This window comes from Tachypleus tridentatus, chromosome 13 (genome assembly GCF_004210375.1).
Source record: "Tachypleus tridentatus isolate NWPU-2018 chromosome 13, ASM421037v1, whole genome shotgun sequence".
Classification (NCBI taxonomy): Eukaryota; Metazoa; Arthropoda; class Merostomata; order Xiphosura; family Limulidae; genus Tachypleus; species Tachypleus tridentatus.
In genome coordinates, this window is record NC_134837.1 from 212,603,947 (window position 1) to 212,626,262 (window position 22,316).

Here is a 22,316-nt window from a genome sequence, read left to right on the forward strand (position 1 = left end):
AATAGTTTACTGAACCTAATGTCAACTATTAATGATTTCCTATACTAATTAGAAGAGTATAAAATAGTTTAATGAACCTAATGTCAACTATTCATGACTTCCAATACTAATTAGAAGAGTATAAAATAGTTTACTGAACCTAATGTCAACTATTAACGACTTCCAATACTAATTAGAAGAGTATAAAATAGTTTACTGAACCTAATGTCAACTATTAATGATTTCCTATACTAATTAGAAGAGTATAAAATAGTTTACTGAACCTAATGTCAACTATTAATGATTTCCTATACTAATTAGAAGAGTATAAAATAGTTTAATGAACCTAATGTCAACTATTAATGATTTCCTATACTAATTAGAAGAGTATAAAATAGTTTAATGAACCTAATGTCAACTATTAATGACTTCCTATACTAATTAGAAGAGTATAAAATAGTTTAATGAACCTAATGTCAACTATTAATGATTTCCTATACTAATTAGAAGAGTATAAAATAGTTTACTGAACCTAATGTCAACTATTAATGACTTCGAATACTAATTAGAAGAGTATAAAATAGTTTACTGAACCTAATGTCAACTATTAATGATTTCCTATACTAATTAGAAGAGTATAAAATAGTTTACTGAACCTAATGTCAACTATTAACGACTTCCAATACTAATTAGAAAAGTATAAAATAGTTTACTGAAAGTAATGTCAACTATTAATGATTTCTATACTAATTAGAAGAGTATAAAATAGTTTACTGAACCTAATGTCAACTATTAATGACTTCCAATACTAATTAGAAGAGTATAAAATAGTTTACTGAACCTAATGTCAACTATTAACGACTTCCAATACTAATTAGAAGAGTATAAAATAGTTTACTGAACCTAATGTCAACTATTAATGATTTCCTATACTAATTAGAAGAGTATAAAATGGTTTACTGAACCTAATGTCAACTATTAATGACTTCCAATTCTAATTAGAAGAGTACAAAATAATTTACTGAACCTAATGTCAACTATTAACGACTTCCAATACTAATTAGAAGAGTATAAAACAGTTTACTGAACCTAATGTCAACTGTTAATGACTTCCAATACTAATTAGAAGAGTATAAAATAGTTTACTGAACCTAATGTCAACTATTAACGACTTCCAATACTAATTAGAAGAGTATAAAATAGTTTACTGAACCTAATGTCAACTATTAATGATTTTCTATACTAATTAGAAGAGTATAAAATAGTTTACTGAACCTAATGTCAACTATTAATGACTTCCAATACTAATTAGAAGAGTATAAAATAGTTTACTGAACCTAATGTCAACTATTAACGACTTCCAATACTAATTAGAAGAGTATAAAATAGTTTACTGAACCTAATGTCAACTATTAATGATTTCCTATACTAATTAGAAGAGTATAAAATAGTTTACTGAACCTAATGTCAACTATTAATGACTTCCAATACTAATTAGAAGAGTATAAAATAGTTTACTGAACCTAATGTCATACTAATTAGAAGAGTATAAAATAGTTTACTGACTAATGTCAACTATTAATACTAATTAGAAGAGTATAAAATAGTTTACTGAACCTAATGTCAACTATTAATGACTTCCAATACTAATTAGAAGAGTATAAAATAGTTTACTGAACCTAATGTCAACTATTAATGACTTCCAATACTAATTAGAAGAGTATAAAATAGTTTACTGAACCTAATGTCAACTATTAATGACTTCCAATACTAATTAGAAGAGTATAAAATAGTTTACTGAACCTAATGTCAACTATTAACGACTTCCAATACTAATTAGAAGAGTATAAAATAGTTTACTGAACCTAATGTCAACTATTAATGATTTCCTATACTAATTAGAAGAGTATAAAATAGTTTAATGAACCTAATGTCAACTATTAATGACTTCCAATACTAATTAGAAGAGTATAAAATAGTTTACTGAACCTAATGTCAACTATTAACGACTTCCAATACTAATTAGAAGAGTATAAAATAGTTTACTGAACCTAATGTCAACTATTAATGATTTCCTATACTAATTAGAAGAGTATAAAATAGTTTAATGAACCTAATGTCAACTATTAATGACTTCCAATACTAATTAGAAGAGTATAAAATAGTTTACTGAACCTAATGTCAACTATTAATGACTTCCTATACTAATTAGAAGAGTATAAAATAGTTTACTGAACCTAATGTCAACTATTAATGATTTCCTATACTAATTAGAAGAGTATAAAATAGTTTACTGAACCTAATGTCAACTATTAATGACTTCCAATACTAATTAGAAGAGTATAAAATAGTTTACTGAACCTAATGTCAACTATTAATGATTTCCTATACTAATTAGAAGAGTATAAAATAGTTTACTGAACCTAATGTCAACTATTAATGACTTCCAATACTAATTAGAAGAGTATAAAATAGTTTACTGAACCTAATGTCAACTATTAACGACTTCCAATACTAATTAGAAGAGTATAAAATAGTTTACTGAACCTAATGTCAACTATTAACGACTTCCAATACTAATTAGAAGAATATAAAATAGTTTACTGAACATAATGTCAACTATTAATGATTTCCTATACTAATTAGAAGAGTATAAAATAGTTTACTGAACCTAATGTCAACTATTAATGACTTCCAATACTAATTAGAAGAGTATAAAATAGTTTACTGAACCTAATGTCAACTATTAATGATCTCCTATACTAATTAGAAGAGTATAAAATAGTTTACTGAACCTAATGTCAACTATTAATGACTTCCAATACTAATTAGAAGAGTATAAAATAGTTTACTGAACCTAATGTCAACTATTAACGACTTCCAATACTAATTAGAAGAGTATAAAATAGTTTACTGAACCTAATGTCAACTATTAATGATTTCCTATACTAATTAGAAGAGTATAAAATGGTTTACTGAACCTAATGTCAACTATTAATGACTTCCAATTCTAATTAGAAGAGTACAAAATAATTTACTGAACCTAATGTCAACTATTAACGACTTCCAATACTAATTAGAAGAGTATAAAATAGTTTACTGAACCTAATGTCAACTGTTAATGACTTCCAATACTAATTAGAAGAGTATAAAATAGTTTACTGAACCTAATGTCAACTATTAACGACTTCCAATACTAATTAGAAGAGTATAAAATAGTTTACTGAACCTAATGTCAACTATTAATGATTTCCTATACTAATTAGAAGAGTATAAAATAGTTTACTGAACCTAATGTCAACTATTCATGACTTCCAATACTAATTAGAAGAGTATAAAATAGTTTACTGAACCTAATGTCAACTATTAACGACTTCCAATATAAATTAGAAGAGGATAAAATAGTTTACTGAACCTAATGTCAACTATTCATGACTTCCAATACTAATTAGAAGAGTATAAAATAGTTTACTGAACCTAATGTCAACTATTAACGACTTCCAATACTAATTAGAAGAGTATAAAATAGTTTACTGAACCTAATGTCAACTATTAATGATTTCCTATACTAATTAGAAGAGTATAAAATAGTTTACTGAACCTAATGTCAACTATTAATGATTTCCTATACTAATTAGAAGAGTATAAAATAGTTTAATGAACCTAATGTCAACTATTAATGATTTCCTATACTAATTAGAAGAGTATAAAATAGTTTAATGAACCTAATGTCAACTATTAATGACTTCCTATACTAATTAGAAGAGTATAAAATAGTTTAATGAACCTAATGTCAACTATTAATGATTTCCTATACTAATTAGAAGAGTATAAAATAGTTTACTGAACCTAATGTCAACTATTAATGACTTCGAATACTAATTAGAAGAGTATAAAATAGTTTACTGAACCTAATGTCAACTATTAATGATTTCCTATACTAATTAGAAGAGTATAAAATAGTTTACTGAACCTAATGTCAACTATTAACGACTTCCAATACTAATTAGAAAAGTATAAAATAGTTTACTGAAAGTAATGTCAACTATTAATGATTTCCTATACTAATTAGAAGAGTATAAAATAGTTTACTGAACCTAATGTCAACTATTAATGACTTCCAATACTAATTAGAAGAGTATAAAATAGTTTACTGAACCTAATGTCAACTATTAACGACTTCCAATACTAATTAGAAGAGTATAAAATAGTTTACTGAACCTAATGTCAACTATTAATGATTTCCTATACTAATTAGAAGAGTATAAAATGGTTTACTGAACCTAATGTCAACTATTAATGACTTCCAATTCTAATTAGAAGAGTACAAAATAATTTACTGAACCTAATGTCAACTATTAACGACTTCCAATACTAATTAGAAGAGTATAAAACAGTTTACTGAACCTGATGTCAACTGTTAATGACTTCCAATACTAATTAGAAGAGTATAAAATAGTTTACTGAACCTAATGTCAACTATTAACGACTTCCAATACTAATTAGAAGAGTATAAAATAGTTTACTGAACCTAATGTCAACTATTAATGATTTTCTATACTAATTAGAAGAGTATAAAATAGTTTACTGAACCTAATGTCAACTATTCATGACTTCCAATACTAATTAGAAGAGTATAAAATAGTTTACTGAACCTAATGTCAACTATTAACGACTTCCAATACTAATTAGAAGAGTATAAAATAGTTTACTGAACCTAATGTCAACTATTAATGATTTCCTATACTAATTAGAAGAGTATAAAATAGTTTAATGAACCTAATGTCAACTGTTCATGACTTCCAATACTAATTAGAAGAGTATAAAATAGTTTACTGAACCTAATGTCAACTATTAACGACTTCCAATACTAATTAGAAGAGTATAAAATAGTTTACTGAACCTAATGTCAACTATTAATGATTTCCTATACTAATTAGAAGAGTATAAAATAGTTTAATGAACCTAATGTCAACTATTAACGACTTCCAATACTAATTAGAAGAGTATAAAATAGTTTACTGAACCTAATGTCAACTATTAATGATTTCCTATACTAATTAGAAGAGTATAAAATAGTTTACTGAACCTAATGTCAACTATTAACGACTTCCAATACTAATTAGAAGAGTATAAAATAGTTTACTGAACCTAATGTCAACTATTAATGATTTCCTATACTAATTAGAAGAGTATAAAATAGTTTAATGAACCTAATGTCAACTATTAATGACTTCCAATACTAATTAGAAGAGTATAAAATAGTTTACTGAACCTAATGTCAACTATTAACGACTTCCTATACTAATTAGAAGAGTATAAAATAGTTTAATGAACCTAATGTCAACTATTAATGATTTCCTATACTAATTAGAAGAGTATAAAATAGTTTAATGAACCTAATGTCAACTATTCATGACTTCCAATACTAATTAGAAGAGTATAAAATAGTTTAATGAACCTAATGTCAACTATTAATGACTTCCTATACTAATTAGAAGAGTATAAAATAGTTTACTGAACCTAATGTCAACTATTAATGATTTCCTATACTAATTAGAAGAGTATAAAATAGTTTACTGAACCTAATGTCAACTATTAACGACTTCCAATACTAATTAGAAGAGTATAAAATAGTTTACTGAACCTAATGTCAACTATTAATGATTTCCTATACTAATTAGAAGAGTATAAAATAGTTTACTGAACCTAATGTCAACTATTAATGACTTCCAATACTAATTAGAAGAGTATAAAATAGTTTACTGAACCTAATGTCAACTATTAACGACTTCCAATACTAATTAGAAGAGTATAAAATAGTTTACTGAACCTAATGTCAACTATTAACGACTTCCAATACTAATTAGAAGAGTATAAAATAGTTTACTGAACCTAATGTCAACTATTAATGACTTCCAATACATTCTCTACACATATTGTATTTTGCCCTTTCTTCGTATTTTAGGTTTTTACCGTAATGATAAGATATTTCTATTGAGTTTTCGATATTTCGTGTTTTACTGTTTTAGTTCAGTGCAACAACATACGTCTTATTTAATCACGAGAAGAAAATTTAAGGTAATACAGTTGTATTATATAACCATAGTATATTGTAATATACAATGTGTCTTGGTATCCGTTAACGTGTGCTATCACCATTAAACACGTGCGTGCAAAATCTGTCACGATTTGATTGTCACATCTGCGGTTGTTTTTCGAAGTTGAGTAGTCTCCCTCTGATACAGTGGTAAGTCTTCGGATTTACAACGCTAAAGTCAGAGGTTCGATTTCTCTCGTTGGTCTCAACCTATACATAACTTGAAGTGGCTTTGGTATACGAAAACATCCTTACCCATTCACGTTGAGAAAATGAGTGAAAAACTGTAATAAGAAAGGATTTTAAAACACGCAATTGCTAGTTTTTCATACTCACTGATTATAGAGGGAGTAACGGTCGTATCTTAGATATCACAGTTTTATAACTATATAAATGAACATGCACCTTTCTAACAATAAAATGGCAGATCCTTTTCTTTTGGGAAGGCGGATTTTATCACCGAAAGATGAAGTTGAAAGCTATAAAAAAAGCTTTAAGAGAGAATATTGAAGTGATAAAAGTGTGTTAAATGTCATAAGGCTGCAGGTTTGGTAACTTTATAACTTAATAAACCAGCTTCGTCAAGTATAAACTATACATTAAGTGACTTATAGATTCGTACAAATAGGTCTCTTGATCATACGGGACTTTCGAAATGTTTTCCAGTAGAGTAATGGTTGATTTCTCTGATATGCGATTATACATTTTTAACACATTCATCACGCGCAATCGGAAGACCCTGAAAAGTAATCACTAGTTAATGGTTCACTGTAAATTAAATATTACAAACTGCTCGTTGTCCGAAATGGTTTCTATTATACACTGTAGCATTATCATTCTTCGTGCCTTGTTTTTTAAAATTCTAATTATTAACTATTTAGATATTTCTTCGCAACTAATTGACTTTACGTCCATATCTGATTCTACATTTTAACAAGGAAATGTGCTATCTCACTTGTGGTCTGTTTCTGTCTGTCTGAGGCTCTAAGCCACGCCTCTTTACAGAGTCAAAGGTCGAATAACTTCAAACCGAATCGGCATGATTACTCTCATGTTATTTGTCTAATTTTAATATCTCGGCGTAAAGAAACCGACAGATGTTTTTTGACTAGTTTATCTTAAAGTCTATTTGTTAGACCCGAGGGCGCGTTAGAAAACTCCAAATGATTCTGTGCGTTTTGGCAGTTACAACACACAGTGCAGAGAACTGGCTTAACAGGTGAAGAAGGGGTGGGAGGTTTATTCTAAGGGGGCCTCGTCAGTAATAAGGGGGCTTCGTTTCAAGTTGTATAGTTTTTGTTTTTTTCTTTCATTTTTGGATAAGATTATACTTTATTACGGACCAGCGAAGTCACGACAGTTTGGTGCGCGGAAAGTCTGGAAAAATACGTTTATAAAATCCAGTAAGTCCTTATTAAATCTAGGACAGTCTAAACACCTAAACTTGTTTAGGCCCAAGAAAGTACCTCAGAATTCAGACAATAAACCAAACAACTAATATCCAGTAAGAGTTTTTAAAGGTATTAATTAACTATTGTTTAATTGATTTCGGCACATTTATTTTGATTAGGCTATTTTGGAAAAAAAACGCACATACAAAGAATCTTTTATGAAAGTTACCTTTACATCTCCAAACCAGCCTTGACATATTTTGGTTTGTTATATGACACAACTGTATAAACGAATTACCCCAATCTGTAAAAGTGTATCTGACAAAACTTTATTTTTTAACACTTTAAGCTATCCGAACGAAACGTTGTGAGTTTGAGGTTGATTGGTTGTTGGTTGTTTTAAAGCTGACAACTAAACTACACTGAGGCTATCTGTGCTCTGCCCACCACGGGTATGGAAACCCGGTTTTTAGTGTTGTAATTCCGCATACATGCCGCTGTGCCACCAGTAGGAGGCGTTGTTTTAGGGAGACTGTGTCTCTGCAAGTGTTAACAACGTTTATTGTATACAATTTACAGCAATCATGTGAATATTTAACAATGTCCTTGCTCCCTCCGGTACTGCGTTGTTATATTAATATTAATAACTTTGTGACCTTCCCCCAGTGGCTCAGTAGTAGGTCACTCGACTTACGACGCGAAGACTCGGGTTTCGATACCTGTGATGGGCAGAGCACAAATAGTATAACTATGTGCTTAAAAATAATTAACCAAGCAATTTTTCTATTTTATCAGATGAGAGGCGACAGCGAAACTGGCTATTCAGTGTTGTCTTTCAGATCGCTTGTAGAATGCTTGGTAAGATAAATGAAATGTCTTTTGACATGAGTAGAAGAACAAGTCATAAACTGAAAGTAGTAAATGTTGTCTTTGATTTGTCAGACTTGATCATGTCGGTAGTAAACGTTACTTTGATATGTTAGAATTGATAGTGTCGGTAATAAACGTTACTTTGATATGTTAGAATTGATAGTGTCGGTAATAAACGTTACTTTGATATGTTAGAATTGATACTGTCGGTAATAAACGTTACTTTGATATGTTAGAATTGATAGTGTCGGTAATAAACGTTGCTTTGATATGTTAGAATTGATAGTGTCGGTAATAAACGTTACTTTGATATGTTAGAATTGATAGTGTCGGTAATAAACGTTACTTTGATATGTTAGAATTGATAGTGTCGGTAATAAACGTTACTTTGATATGTTAGAATTGATAGTGTCGGTAATAAACGTTACTTTGATATGTTAGAATTGATACTGTCGGTAATAAACGTTGCCTTTGTTTGTTAGAATTCATAGTGTCGATAATAAACGTTGCATTGATTTGATAGAATTCATAGTGTGAGTAATAAATGTTGCCTTTGTTTGTTAGAATTCATAGTGTCGATAATAAACGTTGCATTGATTTGATAGAATTCATAGTGTCAGTAATAAATGTTGTCTTTGTTTATTAGACTTGATAGTGTCGGTAATAAACGTTACTTTGATATGCCAGAATTGATAGTGTCGGTAATAAACGTTGCTTTGATATGTTAGAATTGATAATGTCGGTAATAAACGTTGCTTTGATATGTTAGAATTGATAGAGTCGGTAATAAACGTTACTTTGATTTGATAGAATTCATAGTGTCGATAATAAACGTTGCATTGATTTGATAGAATTCATAGTGTCAGTAATAAATGTTGCCTTTGTTTGTTAGACTTGATAGTGTCGGTAGTAAACGTTGCATTCATTTGATAAAATTGATAGTGTCGGTAATAAACGTCACTTTGATTTGTTAGACTTGATAGTGTCGGTAGTAAACGTTGCATTCATTTGATAAAATTGATAGTGTCGGTAATAAACGTTGCCTTTGTTTGCTGGAATTCATAGTATCGGTAATAAACGTTGCCTTTGTTTGTTAGAATTGATAGTGTCGGTAATAAACGTTACTTTGATTTGTTAGAATTGATAGTGTCGGTAATAAACGTTGCCTTTGTTTGCTGGAATTCATAGTATCGGTAATAAACGTTGCCTTTGTTTGTTAGAATTGATAGTGTCGGTAATAAACGTTACTTTGATTTGTTAGAATTTATAGTGTCGGTAATAAACGTTACTTTGATTTGTTAGAATTTATAGTGTCGGTAATAAACGTTGCTTTGATTTGTCAGAATTGATAGTGTGTGTAATGAACGTTGCATTGATTTGATAAAATTGATAGTGTCGGTAATAAACGTTGCCTTTGTTTGTTAGAATTGATAGTGTCGGTAATAAACGTTGCCTTTGTTTGTTAGAATTGATAGTGTCGGTAGTGAACGTTACTTTGATTTGTTAGAATTGATATTATAAATAATAAATGTTGCCTTTGTTAGGATTCATACTGCATGTTTCTGTTTGTTCGAACTAATTGGATAAAACATTTACCGATGTGTAGTTTATAACAATGATGTATTATAGGGTTCTAAAATGGTTATCACAAGATGTAGGTAACGCAACATTCATAGTCTTTACTGATTAGGTACATTATCGTTAGCTACGGTAGAACTTAATAGTAGAGACTGTCATGAAACAAAATGGCAGCCATAAAAATTGCACGTTTAAACCCAGCTTTAAAATATCTGATAACATGTCTATCTCTCCGTATTGGTTGAACAAAACTAAGCCTTATTACACTTAAAAAGCCGCCAAATCGGTACTTGTGTGTTTATGGAGTGAATCAGAATTTCACTGCTACAAAAAAATTTCATATAAGTAAGTAAATGTGTTTTTCAGACAAGTGTACAGAAAAAAATGGCGAACCTTATCGTTCTGATGTTTGCGCAGTATTTTATTGCTGGCACATAAAAATATGGGCTAATGAGAAGGAAAGAAACAAGTATAATAAAAACTTTAAATCTCATAGAGATGATTAAGGATTGGTGTACGTGAAACCTAAGTAGTTATAGTAATATAAAATGTTTTATGGTACAATAAGATCGAAACAGTAAAGTCAAATCCATAAAACTGAGTTACTTTATATTTAACAACGCGTATTACTGCTTTGGTAACTCACTCCAGTTAAGTTAGTTTGAGTCAAAGGAGGGTTAGAAATTAAGTCAAAAGTAACTCCATTATATAGTTTTGACTCTATCGTTTCATTACTCTTTGTAGGGTTAGAACTTTCTACAGTATTATAGCTAATTATGTTACGTATATATCGATCGATACTTGTCTTTATAACATTTAATAATATGTTTTTTTTTTTACTTGTATGAATAACGTTTAATGTGAAACAGGTGACGTTCCAAAACCAGTTTTATAATTTCGGTCGTAATCACAAGAGCCTATATTTAAACAAGGAATAATCTGTATTATATGTAAATCAGAACTACGTGAACCAGTTTAGGCACGTTGAAGTCACGTGATCCAGCTAAACCCCCTCTGCAACAGCATTTAGAAGCGGCAGTGAGTTCAAACATACGAAACTCAAGTGCAGCACTTTTCCCTCTAGCTGTAATATTACATATTTACTCTATTATTACTAGCTATGGTCATAACATTATCAATGTAATTGAGTAATAATCTCTACTTTACTCTTCGTTTTTAAGATAGAAAAAACGACGAAAATGTTAGGATTAAAAAACATCAGTTATGAAGTGGATCCCACGGGGTTAGTTAGCCCTAACTAGACTAGTCCAGTTTCGTCATTGAGTTTGATACAGCATTTATTGTGCGTTTAGAAAGTACCGAAATATTTAAAAGTTTGAATTGGCTGTATGGCACCATCTGTATATGAACAGTGCAGTGCCATCTAGTTATTATATCATACAACTGTCTAAACTAGAGAAGAAAGGTTTTGGTGAGCGAAACGTTTTAGGATTTACTTTTGTTTTCTTCATAGAGACAGATATGGTTGATATGTTGATTCGAAGGAATATTATATAAAGTTGTTTTATTTGACTTCCGCGATTCACTCTTAACACGACCATTAAAATGCTTATTATTTATTTATCCATTGCGAAGCATAAACATAGTCTTCAGTTTTATCATGTTTTCGTTGTTATCATGTATTGGTATTGAGAAATAAAACCGTTAACCCGTTTTATATAAAAATGTACATATTTTTTTTATAAAATCTTATACTGTACAAGTTTTACTAAGAATTATTTTTTTTCTTTTTGCAGGTAAAGCCAACGAGGAAATAGATGAACTGGTTGAGTTACTTCATTTGCCGTCAGATGTCCTCACAATAAAAGAATCCAACAATGCTAGTGCTGCTTACACTATTTTTACAAAGATACCCCTAAGTAAAGGAACTCTTTTCGGTCCCTTTAGAGGCCAGATCTTCAGAGGAAGAAATTCAACGTTAAAAACTACAATAATAGAGGTAAATCATTCACTGGATTGCTTTGTTACTTTATTAGGCTTAGCGCAAATGTGACAACAATATATTTGGAGGAGTCATTTCTAATTTTGGTTACTTCATCATGAACCATGATAATGATTCATAATAGAGATCGCAAGTAATTGCTAAAAACCTTAATGAAACATAAGACAAAAAAAATACTTTAAACAGTAAATATTCAGTTCAAACAATACTTTCAAACCTTTACTACATATTACAAATATACATATTAAAATGCAAAAAAAAAGAAAAAAAGACAACACATGTTAGGCTTGCAAGGAAAAAAATCTCATAAAGGCTAGTTTGTAATTCATGTTATTATTATCTTCCCAGCCTACAACAAACACGGTTTGGTATATTGTACACAAACACTTTGTTGTATACTAAGTAAGGTTTTACATGTGTCATAGATATTGAAAAATTGGTTTGTATATTCTACCTTTTCTTAAGCTAGAAATCATCATAATTCTTGTATAAACGATGTTATTATTACTATTTTTAACAAATAGCGAGCGTTCCTTTGAAACGCTTAAGTAAAAAGTGAAACAGGAACTACCAATCGATAATAGATGAACATTAGATGCCTGAAACACGTATGTATTCAATGCTTTGTATACTATACAATCGGTATATTTCGAGAGTTAATCACTATATACTCATTATATTAAATTTCATTACAAACTTTCATAGAATAATTACTTTAAAAGACACTAAGGTTTATTTAAGGCAATATTCTAGATCTGAATGTTTTATTCGTAAACTTTAATACGTACTTAGTGGGATTGTGTTTTAGCATAGGCATATATTCGTTTATTACTATGTATTATGTATATGAATAATTTAGTTACACATAAACTAGAAATACTCACTATATTCTCAAACAAATTTCCATGCCAATCTCCAGCTGCAGCCTAATATTTTACATCTGGAACTAATGTGATCAAATAATCAATAGCTACAGTAAATCATCATGAACCGTATTAGCTAACTACAAGCTATGCATATTATCATTACAATATATAAAGTTAGCTATCATATCAAGTAGTCCTTTGTTTATAATTGAACATAGAAAATCAGGCAAGCAAGATAAATAAAAATCGAAAATTTAAAAACCTCAAAATGGGGATCGTTAAAAAAGTAAACAAACAAGGTTGGGTATACTGTAGACATTTATTGTAATACCAGGTAACAGCATGAAGCCAAAACATGGATTTGTAGTTTGAGGGAATAATGTATACAGTATCTCTGACTTTGTTTCTTCACTTTTGCAGGCCCGGCATGGCCAGGTGGGTTAAGGTGTTCGACTATTAATCTGAGGGTCGCAAGTTCGAATCTCCGTCACACATAACATGCTCGCCATTTCAGCCGTGGGAGTGTTCTAATGTGACGATCAATCCCACTATTCGTTGGTAAAAGAGTAGCCCAAGAGTTGTCGGTGGGTGGTGATAACTAGCCGCCTTACACTGCTAAATTGAGGATGGCTAGCGCAGATAGCCCTCCTGTAGCTTAGCGCGAGATTAAAAAAAACTTTACTTTTTTTTACGATCTACATTTCTAAGCTTTTAAATTTCTAATTTTTAAGTTATAATGTTGTAATTTAACTGGAGGTAACAGAATGAAAATGTATCTTAAAATAGGCTGATATGGGTATCAAAACTTTAATTAAAATAAAGTACAGAAAAAACTCTTTTTGTTAACCAGAAGATGACCTGAGAAGATTGAAACGTTGTTTTTACTCTATTTTAATTAAAGTTTTGCTATCCGTACCAGCCGTCTTGAGAATACATTTTTACTTCGAGTGGGTTTCTCCTCATCAAGAATGATAAGGTATATTTACTGAACAAAATTTACCAAAAATAATAAATATATCAATAACGCAGTGTCAAAACTTGCTTAGTTTATTTCTGAGATGTAATAACATAAACAAACCTAATCTATTTCGCAACTTAATATTTGATGACGAGAAACCTATTTGAAATAAAAATGTATCTCGGAACGGCTGGTATGGGCATTAACACATTTACTAATAAAGCAGAGAAGAACGTTTCGACTTTCCGAAGTTGTATTTAACTTAACCTGAAGATGACCTAGGAAGGTCGAAACATTGTTCTCTGCTTTATTAGCACAAATGTTAATATCTATACCAGCCGTTTTGAGATACATTTCACAACTTTATTATTATTTTCGAGTATTTTAATATTATAAATCACGTGTCGACCATTACCAACTCTATCGTATTCCATCTGACCTGAAGAGCCCCTGTAACGAGAGAAAGGCCTAGTGGGCACTGGGTACAAAACTAACAAACAAACCAAAACTGACAGTAATTTCGGTTTGTAGATCTCTATCCTCAAAGGAGATAAAGATAACCCGGGCGTGCTAAAAAAGATAGACTTTCTTTTCGCCCCGCTCATGAATTAAGAATACGGTAAGGCTACCCGAAAAACAAATTCGTAACCAAAAAACGAGCTGATTGAGAACCCAGAGCAAGCAAAGAAGACGAGAAACCAGCGACCTGATACCAGACACCCAAGGTGAGTGAGTGATACCACAAAACTGGGTACAACAGATATGGTGTGGCTTATATATGTTACTGCCGACATATCCATTCAACGTAAGGAGGAGACAAAGGGGCGCCCTGAGTGACATGGGGGTTTGGGTCAGACGGAAAAACGGCCTTCCCTCTCAGAGAACCCCAAAGGTTCATCTCAGAGAACCCCAAAGGTTCATGCCACTCTCAGAGAACCCCAAAGGTTCATGCCACTCTCAGAGAACCCCAAAGGTTCATGCTACACTCAGAGAACCCCAAAGGTTCATGCCACACTCAGAGAACCCCAAAGGTTCATGCCACACTCAGAGAACCCCAAAGGTTCATGCCACTCTCAGAGAACCCCAAAGATTCATTCGTTACTTTTCCACAGACGCTCTTAAAAACATTAGTTTATCGTATAACGAGTAGAACATTTGAATAAAGAGTTAACATTAATAAATCAAAAATCCACTGTTGCCTTTGTTGTTACAAAATTTCGATGGGCGGATACGGTGATGTACTTCTCTAAGTCCATCTGTTGACATCTACTTTGTGCACGATAAATACAGTTCCTAAACAACAGACTTTAATAAAATTTCGTATTTCAACTTTCTTCTGGATTGAAAAGACCTTTTTTTTCTATTTAAGAGTTAAAATGTCAAAGGTCAAGGCCACCATTTAAAGAAGTAGAAAATAGGTTTGGGTACGGTAACTAAAGGTAATATTTTAATCGCACTTCAGATGCCACTTCTCTTGGACACTGTTAAGAAATTCTGTTGACTTAAGACTTATAGGATAGTTTAATACTCCAAAAAGACAATAAGACAATATTGTCAAAAAAATTTGACTCTTTAGCAAAAGACATCATAACTAGAACATACACAGACACACACACAAGTGCACGAACACATAAAGAATGTCGTTCCACTACATGACTTTTATTTTCTTCTTTTCTTTCCATTACGTATTTGGCCAGGTGGCGAGGTCGCTTGTCTCGCAATCAGCGGGTCGCGAGTTCAAATCCTCATTCCACCAAACACGTTCGCCCTTTCATTCGTAGTCATGGGGACGTTATAAAGTGACGGTTTATCCCACTATTCGCTGATAAACAAGCAGCCCAAGAGTTGGCGGTGGGTGATAATAACTAGCTGTCTTCCTTCTAATCTTTCACTAATAAATTTTCGACGGCTAGCGCATATAGGTCTCGTGTAGCTTTGCGTGAAATTCAAAACAGGCAAACAAACAAATCATTTGGTTCTTAACTACCATGTCTTGAACTGAGCAGCTCTGTACATATTCTAATAAATCTGGCGCTAAATAATTTCGTTTATTGACACTTTTTATTTTGTCATTCACCAGTTGTATGAAGTAACAGTTGTGAGGTCTATATTCACAAGACAAATGGGTAAACAGAGTAAGAGACGGACGGATAGACACATAACGAGGTATCTCATCCAAATGCGTATATTTCTTATCTCTGCATTTTAATAATTCGTTGAATTTTCTAAAAGAAACTTTATATAATATTGTACCTAGTACAAAGTGTTCTTATTGTCTTTATATTTTCGTATCATTTTCTGTTTTGAAAGACGTTTCGTGGCTATTTTATTTTGTTTACATTTTTTTCTGTACTCAAATCTCAAATGAACAAATGAAATTTTCAATCTTTAAGATGTATTTCTGTGATTATCGTGGTTTGCTTAGCCTATTAACGTGTATGGTTATTTGCATTCTGTTTACTACGGGTAACTGAACCTAGATTTTAGGGCCCATAAATTTACTACTGTTTCACCTGGTTTCGCAGCAATGTTTATTAAATCACGTCATTTGTCGAGTTATAAAGACGATGTTTTATGTGATACTTTTTAAAAATATATTCTTCAAATTATTCTCGTTGCTTTCTTAGCCTAACTACACTCTCTCTGCCACGAGAAATCGAACATCGGATTTTAGAGTTCCTGCAAGTACATAACTTTTTCCACTGACCCGTCGATGAATCTATTGTTATCACTTAGAGCTTTTATCATTTAGATCCATATTTAAACTGTATCTAATTATGAAATATCGTGTGCAATATGATATTTAAAACACTATTTGTTCAACTGAACAGTTAATGCTTTACGTTGGAATGCCTATGCTGCGATTCTAAGCAATATATATATATGTGTATTTATTTAATAAATTTAAATTAGATTATTGGTTTGTTGGTTCCAATTACTTCTGAAGGTCTTGTATAAATTTCGAAACATTCCAACGATGGTAACTTGTTCGTACGCACACGTGTGATGAGAAGACAGATAACTCGAAGAACGAGCACGAAACCAACCAGTAAAAATGAACTCGATTTAATTCTGGGCGAAATGCTTTATCTTTATCCTCTTTGGGGGAAAAGTGCACTGTTTCACTGAAGTGATGTTTAGTTTTATTGATATGTCTATAATAATCACAATATACACGTGGATTGAAAAGCCATTTTAAAGTGCATTCAAGCGTGTAAGTGAGATAACAAAACAAAGAATCATTGGTTCGAGATTAAATTTATAATCTCGCAACGGTAAAGTTGCCCTTCAGCTAACAGTTCAAACTTTTAATTGTTGAAAATCAATGCCGTGATACACTGCAATTTCGCTTATTCATGGCTCATCACCAGAGGTTGTCAGAAAACTCAAGAACTACGTACATTTTATAATGATGATGATTTGTGTATAATATTACTGTTTTTGGTGTTCTTTGAGGGCCCCGGCATGGCCTGTTGGTTAAGGCATTCGACTCACAATCTGAGGATGGCGGGTTCAACTTCCCGCTACACCAAACACCACCTTTCATCCGTGAGGGCGCTATAATATTACGGTCAATTCCACTATTCGTTGTTAAAAGAGTAGCCTAAGAGTTTGCGGTGGGTGGTGATGACTATCTACTTTCCCTGTTGTCTTACACTCCTAAATTAGTGACAGTTAGCGCAGATAGCCCTCGTGTGGATTTGCGCGAAATTAAAAAATAACTTTTTTTTTTTTACATTCGTTTCAATTTACTATTAAAAAATAATTAAAGTGGGTGAATAATATTATGACATTGCACTACTTTAGTTTTCGGTTACATTAACTGTTTAATTACAATATTACAGATTTCTTTTATTTGTACCAAAGGCATAATTACTAATACTAGATGCACCCCCGGAGTGTCCTAGAGAGTTTTCTGTTTCAAAAGTAAATAAAACCATAAACAATAGGAACACATATTCTCATCTTTTGCTTTTGATGTTCGTGTGTTTTACTGTGTTATAGCATATAGTGTTTATAATTCTTCCCATGATTCTTGTGATACGCACGTTTTACTGATGTTACGACAGTACAAATTGTAACGTTAGGCATTCCTTATGTGATGTCATTTTAGTGTCTTTTGACTGACTGACAGACAACACACTATTGTACACTGGTGCGAGTGGTTGAAACAGGTGGTTCTTCCAGGTAGCTTTCGGTGAAATTGTCTCATATAAGAATTTATTAATATAAAAATTGTAACTGATGAACATCATTTTAGTGTCTCTTGACTGATTGACAGACAACACACAAGTGTACACTGGTGCGAGTGGTTAAAACAGGTGACCTCTCCAGACGACCTGCGAAGGAAATAATCTGATAGAATAATTTATTAATAAGAAAACTGTAACTCTAGAGTGTGTGATTCTATTGTAGCGCAATCTTTATTTTATTGAAATACAAGTTTGATATATGATATATTTTGATATATGAAGTTTCTACGTTCTCACCTAGATAAATATATCGTAATCAACTACTTAAATAACTTCTTGTCTTTTCAAACCTGTTGATCTGACATGTTTTATTTATAGGCTAGAGATGTCGGTGGAGAGAAGATCTTCCTGAATTTAAATGATGAAACCGGAAGTTGGCTCAGATTGGTTAAACTCGCGACCTCACCAAACGAGGCGAATCTCATCGTGTTTGTGGAAGGTAAAGAACTGTTGATCTCATGCCCCCAAAACATTTACTCATCAATGAGACGGCCTTAAATTTCAACATATGTTTTTAAGGGTGTCATAAACATAAGTTTTATGTTTATATATCCTTTATTACTTAAAGACAACAACAAGGAATGGTAGTAGAGGCATGTTTTTGAATATTAATATTTATTTTGTTGTTTCTAGTTTATATATATTTGTTCTCTAACTGTTAGAGTGTACCCAATACATAGCAATTTTACTTATGGTCGACCAATGGTGTTATAGCTTCTAACTTAAACTGTCGAAGTAAATTACACCCGAAGCTTCAGACTGAGAAAATGTCTAAATAGATATTACCATTTAACTGACAGGAACATGATTACTAGTGGTTATACTCCATCAGCACAGCGTATGTTTATATGATTCACAATTTTTTCTTAGAAGGGTAGTTTGATCCTATATCATTTCCTCTCTACATAATTATATAAGTAACCGAATGATCGGTTATTTTATCTGAGTGACAGTTTTATCATATCATTATTTTCTGAGTGTAATGTTTATCTAGCCAACTCTGCGCATGTGAAGGTTTCATAACCCCTCTCATTTTTACAGATAATTTATGCAAAATTACATTTCAATGTTCAGTTCGCAAAAGTTTTTTTTCTTTTTGAGATTCAGAAAGAAAAATCAAATGTAATAACAAATTTCTTTAAAATAAAGTGATTAACACTTCACGTAATTTCTCTTCTGCAAGTCACGCGTTATGTCATAAAAATGTCATCAAACGTCATTAACCAGGTTTGTTTTCCAGGTAATAAGACAGTATGCTTATAGAAGGTAACTTAATCCCTTTCAGGTAATGAAATATGGTGTTCCATCTATTGTGATACTGCTCGAGAAGAAGAGCTGAGTGTTTGGTACAGAATCACCTCTCACAAGCGGTCACCAAATGCTAGACTGTCTTATTCTGTGGCGCCATCTATTGCTGGAAGAGAATGTTATACTTCTGTTTCACGGTATAAAATCCCTTGCCCAGACGAAGAAGACGAGAGCAGGGTATTTGTTGAAGAATGCGAGGACCTTTCTATGAGTACCTTTAACAGCAGGAAACTGTCTTTGGTTTCTGTTAATGGTGATGTTTCTTCTGAGCAAACGCCTGACCGATTATCCCCTGAAGTTAACGAACCTTTAACGGACGATACGCCACACAATGACTCCAAGACTAGCATTAAATCAGATAAATCTCCTGACTCGTCAAATAGTTCCAGCGATGACCATTCTTCAGACGGACATTTGAAACATGGACTAACATCTGGAACGCATAATACGGATTCCACTCTCTCCAAGCTCGCTCGTAGTCTTCCTACCTCTCTGTCGACCAGTAAGTACCACATAGTACGTAAACAAGTAACGCCCTCTGCCTATAAGAAAGTATGTTGTAGTTCGCACATGAGTTACGCCCTCTCAGCCGGGAGGGACATCATAAAGTTACAATCAATCCCACTACTCGTTGGCAAAACAAGAGCCCAAGAGTTGGCGGTGGGTGGTGATGACTAGCTGTCTTTCCCCTAATCTTACACTGCTAAATTAGGGACAGCTAGCGCAGATAGCCCTCGTGTAGCTTGGCGCGAAATTCAAAACAAACAAACCAAACTAAGTAGATTAGTGACAAGTTCCCAGCGTATATGAATTACGCCCTCTACAGAGTTACGATTACCTTGCAGTTCGTACATGAACTGCGCCCTCTGTCGATGAGTATCTTTCACTTCGTTTATGAATTACTCGAAGTTTTTAAAAGAAGGGCGCTGTCATGGAAATAATTACCCATTAGCCTCATTTTTGTAACGAGCTACCCTCGCCACCAGCCTCTCACCACCACAGCCCAATCAAATTAAGAGCATATTTATCATCATTACACACTTTTTATATGATTAATGGTTAAAAAGCCACAAATCTTGATTTAAGAGTAGATAAACCACGGCGATACTTAGGAGGTAATTAAATGGTATGGAATCTTTTATTGCGGTATGACAGATTAGGGTAAGCTATGGCACTGCAATAATTGGCTACTACATGCTTATCTATCATGTTTTAATCCTCAATTTTGGAGATAACTTAACACTAAACGGGAAAAAAAAATTGAGAAAAAAAAACGCGAAATTAGTTTTAATTTTCGGAGATTGATAAAAAGTGTTTATAACTTGGTGACGTAAAAAACAGATAGTCCTCGTGTGGCTTTGCGCGAAATTCAAAACAAAAACAAAAAGAATGAAAAGCACTATCGACTGAACTGTCAGCTGTATCCACTATAGAGAATCAAACCCTGGAGTTTATAATCCATAAACCTGCCATTGTACCACTGATGGATGGAAGTACCGTTAGAAATATATAAAAAAATATCAACTTGACACTGCTTAAAACTTGTTTCAACTTTGCCAAGAGGATTGAAAATTGATGAAACAGAAACGTGACACAAAAACCACATTTGCATATAACAGTAGACTCGAGCAACGGTTATGCTATTTTTGTTTACATTTTTTATGTCACTGATATATTATTATAAATTCTGTAACCCACAAGAAGTTTTTTTAATAAATAATTTGCAAACTTTTGTTCTAATAATTCCTATTTATAGGTTATTCGATTTGGACTTTCTATACACAGACATGTATACATACATATACATTATTTCCTTTGGAACATTTTATTAGAAGCTTAACAACATGACAATAAGCACAGCATTAATTTATTTTCAAGTATGTGACTTAAAGTCTTGTTTTCTATACTTTCAGGAAGCTCACCAGTTTGTTTTCCATTATCGTCCTCTCATCTGTCAGTCACATCAGGACCTACCGAAAGCAGTGTCTCTTCAGGAGTGTCAAATAGGACATCAGGTGTAGTCTTTCGTTTAGTTATTTTGTATTGATACACGCACAGAAATATACAGTTACCTTGTCAGTTCTTTTAAGGGATTAGCAACATACATGGTTTAACAATGGCTGTAGGGATTAGTGCAAAGTTAAATTATTCGGCTCGATTCTATTCGAGCTATCCAGCTTCGGCTCTAGCCCAATCTAAGATTGAGGAAGAAGGGGGGATAATACAGTTATTGATGCAACAAAGCATGAATTCAAAATCCAAACATAAAGTAAAATTTTCGGTTCAGCTATCTTTGAAAAAAAATAACTAATCCGGCCCGACTTATTCGGAGCACGTTCTTGCAACCTCAGATCCAGTCAGACTCAAAGCAGTTTTTCTAATCATCTATCACAACGAGTTAAGGGCCGTTCCACGTAGGCCTAACTCACAGACAGAGGGAAAATTGTACAAACAGTAATAGATAAGTGCTCTCTCTAAGTGGGTGAGAAACACCAACAACACTAAGATTAATTTATTGTTTGTATGTTTGAGAGCTACACAAAACACGGGTATTGAAACCTAGTTTCTAGTGTTGTACGTCTGCAGACATACCGCTGTGATACCCAACAAACCGAAGAACATTGAGGACAAACGAATATGGTTTCTCATTCGTCCTAAGTTGTGTGAGAAACCAACGTCTTTTCGCTTTAAAACTATGTGTTGTGGACTTTCTATTATGTATTGCGCTACGATGTTTTGGGAAAACTTGTACTCGATGGAGAAAAATTGATATCATTTTGAGATTCAGAGTACAGGAATTACTGTAGAACATGTAAATATTTCAATACAATAGCAACCATTGCAGGACTGCATTATCTCCGACTCAACTGTAGAAAATACAACTGTTTTGATAAATAATGAACTTGATCGATGGACCCTTTTATCTTATTCTTTTCTTTGATAAGATTTGTCATTAATTTCATTCTATCCTACCAAAGTGAGTAAACCACGCGCTGTGATCGTGTAACATTAACATTCCTCTCTCCTTATATCCTTGTAACATTCATACA

The 22,316-nt window shown here is 32.3% G+C and overlaps 1 protein-coding gene across 2 annotated transcripts in view; it reads left to right on the plus strand.

Annotated features, from left to right (window-relative positions):
- LOC143240884 (zinc finger protein ush-like) overlaps positions 1-22,316 on the plus strand; it is a 194,551-nt gene that overhangs the window by 150,848 nt on the left and 21,387 nt on the right. Inside the window, exons 1-5 of one of the 2 annotated variants that reach the window (XM_076484109.1) lie at positions 8,307-8,328; positions 11,676-11,878; positions 18,277-18,397; positions 19,244-19,768; positions 21,180-21,281. In XM_076484109.1, the coding sequence (XP_076340224.1) occupies positions 8,322-8,328; positions 11,676-11,878; positions 18,277-18,397; positions 19,244-19,768; positions 21,180-21,281 (958 nt within the window). In that variant the 5' untranslated portion in view covers positions 8,307-8,321. Of the gene's footprint in view, positions 1-8,306; positions 8,329-11,675; positions 11,879-18,276; positions 18,398-19,243; positions 19,769-21,179; positions 21,282-22,316 lie in introns of those variants that run through there. The other variant, XM_076484107.1, reaches the window with a different exon arrangement.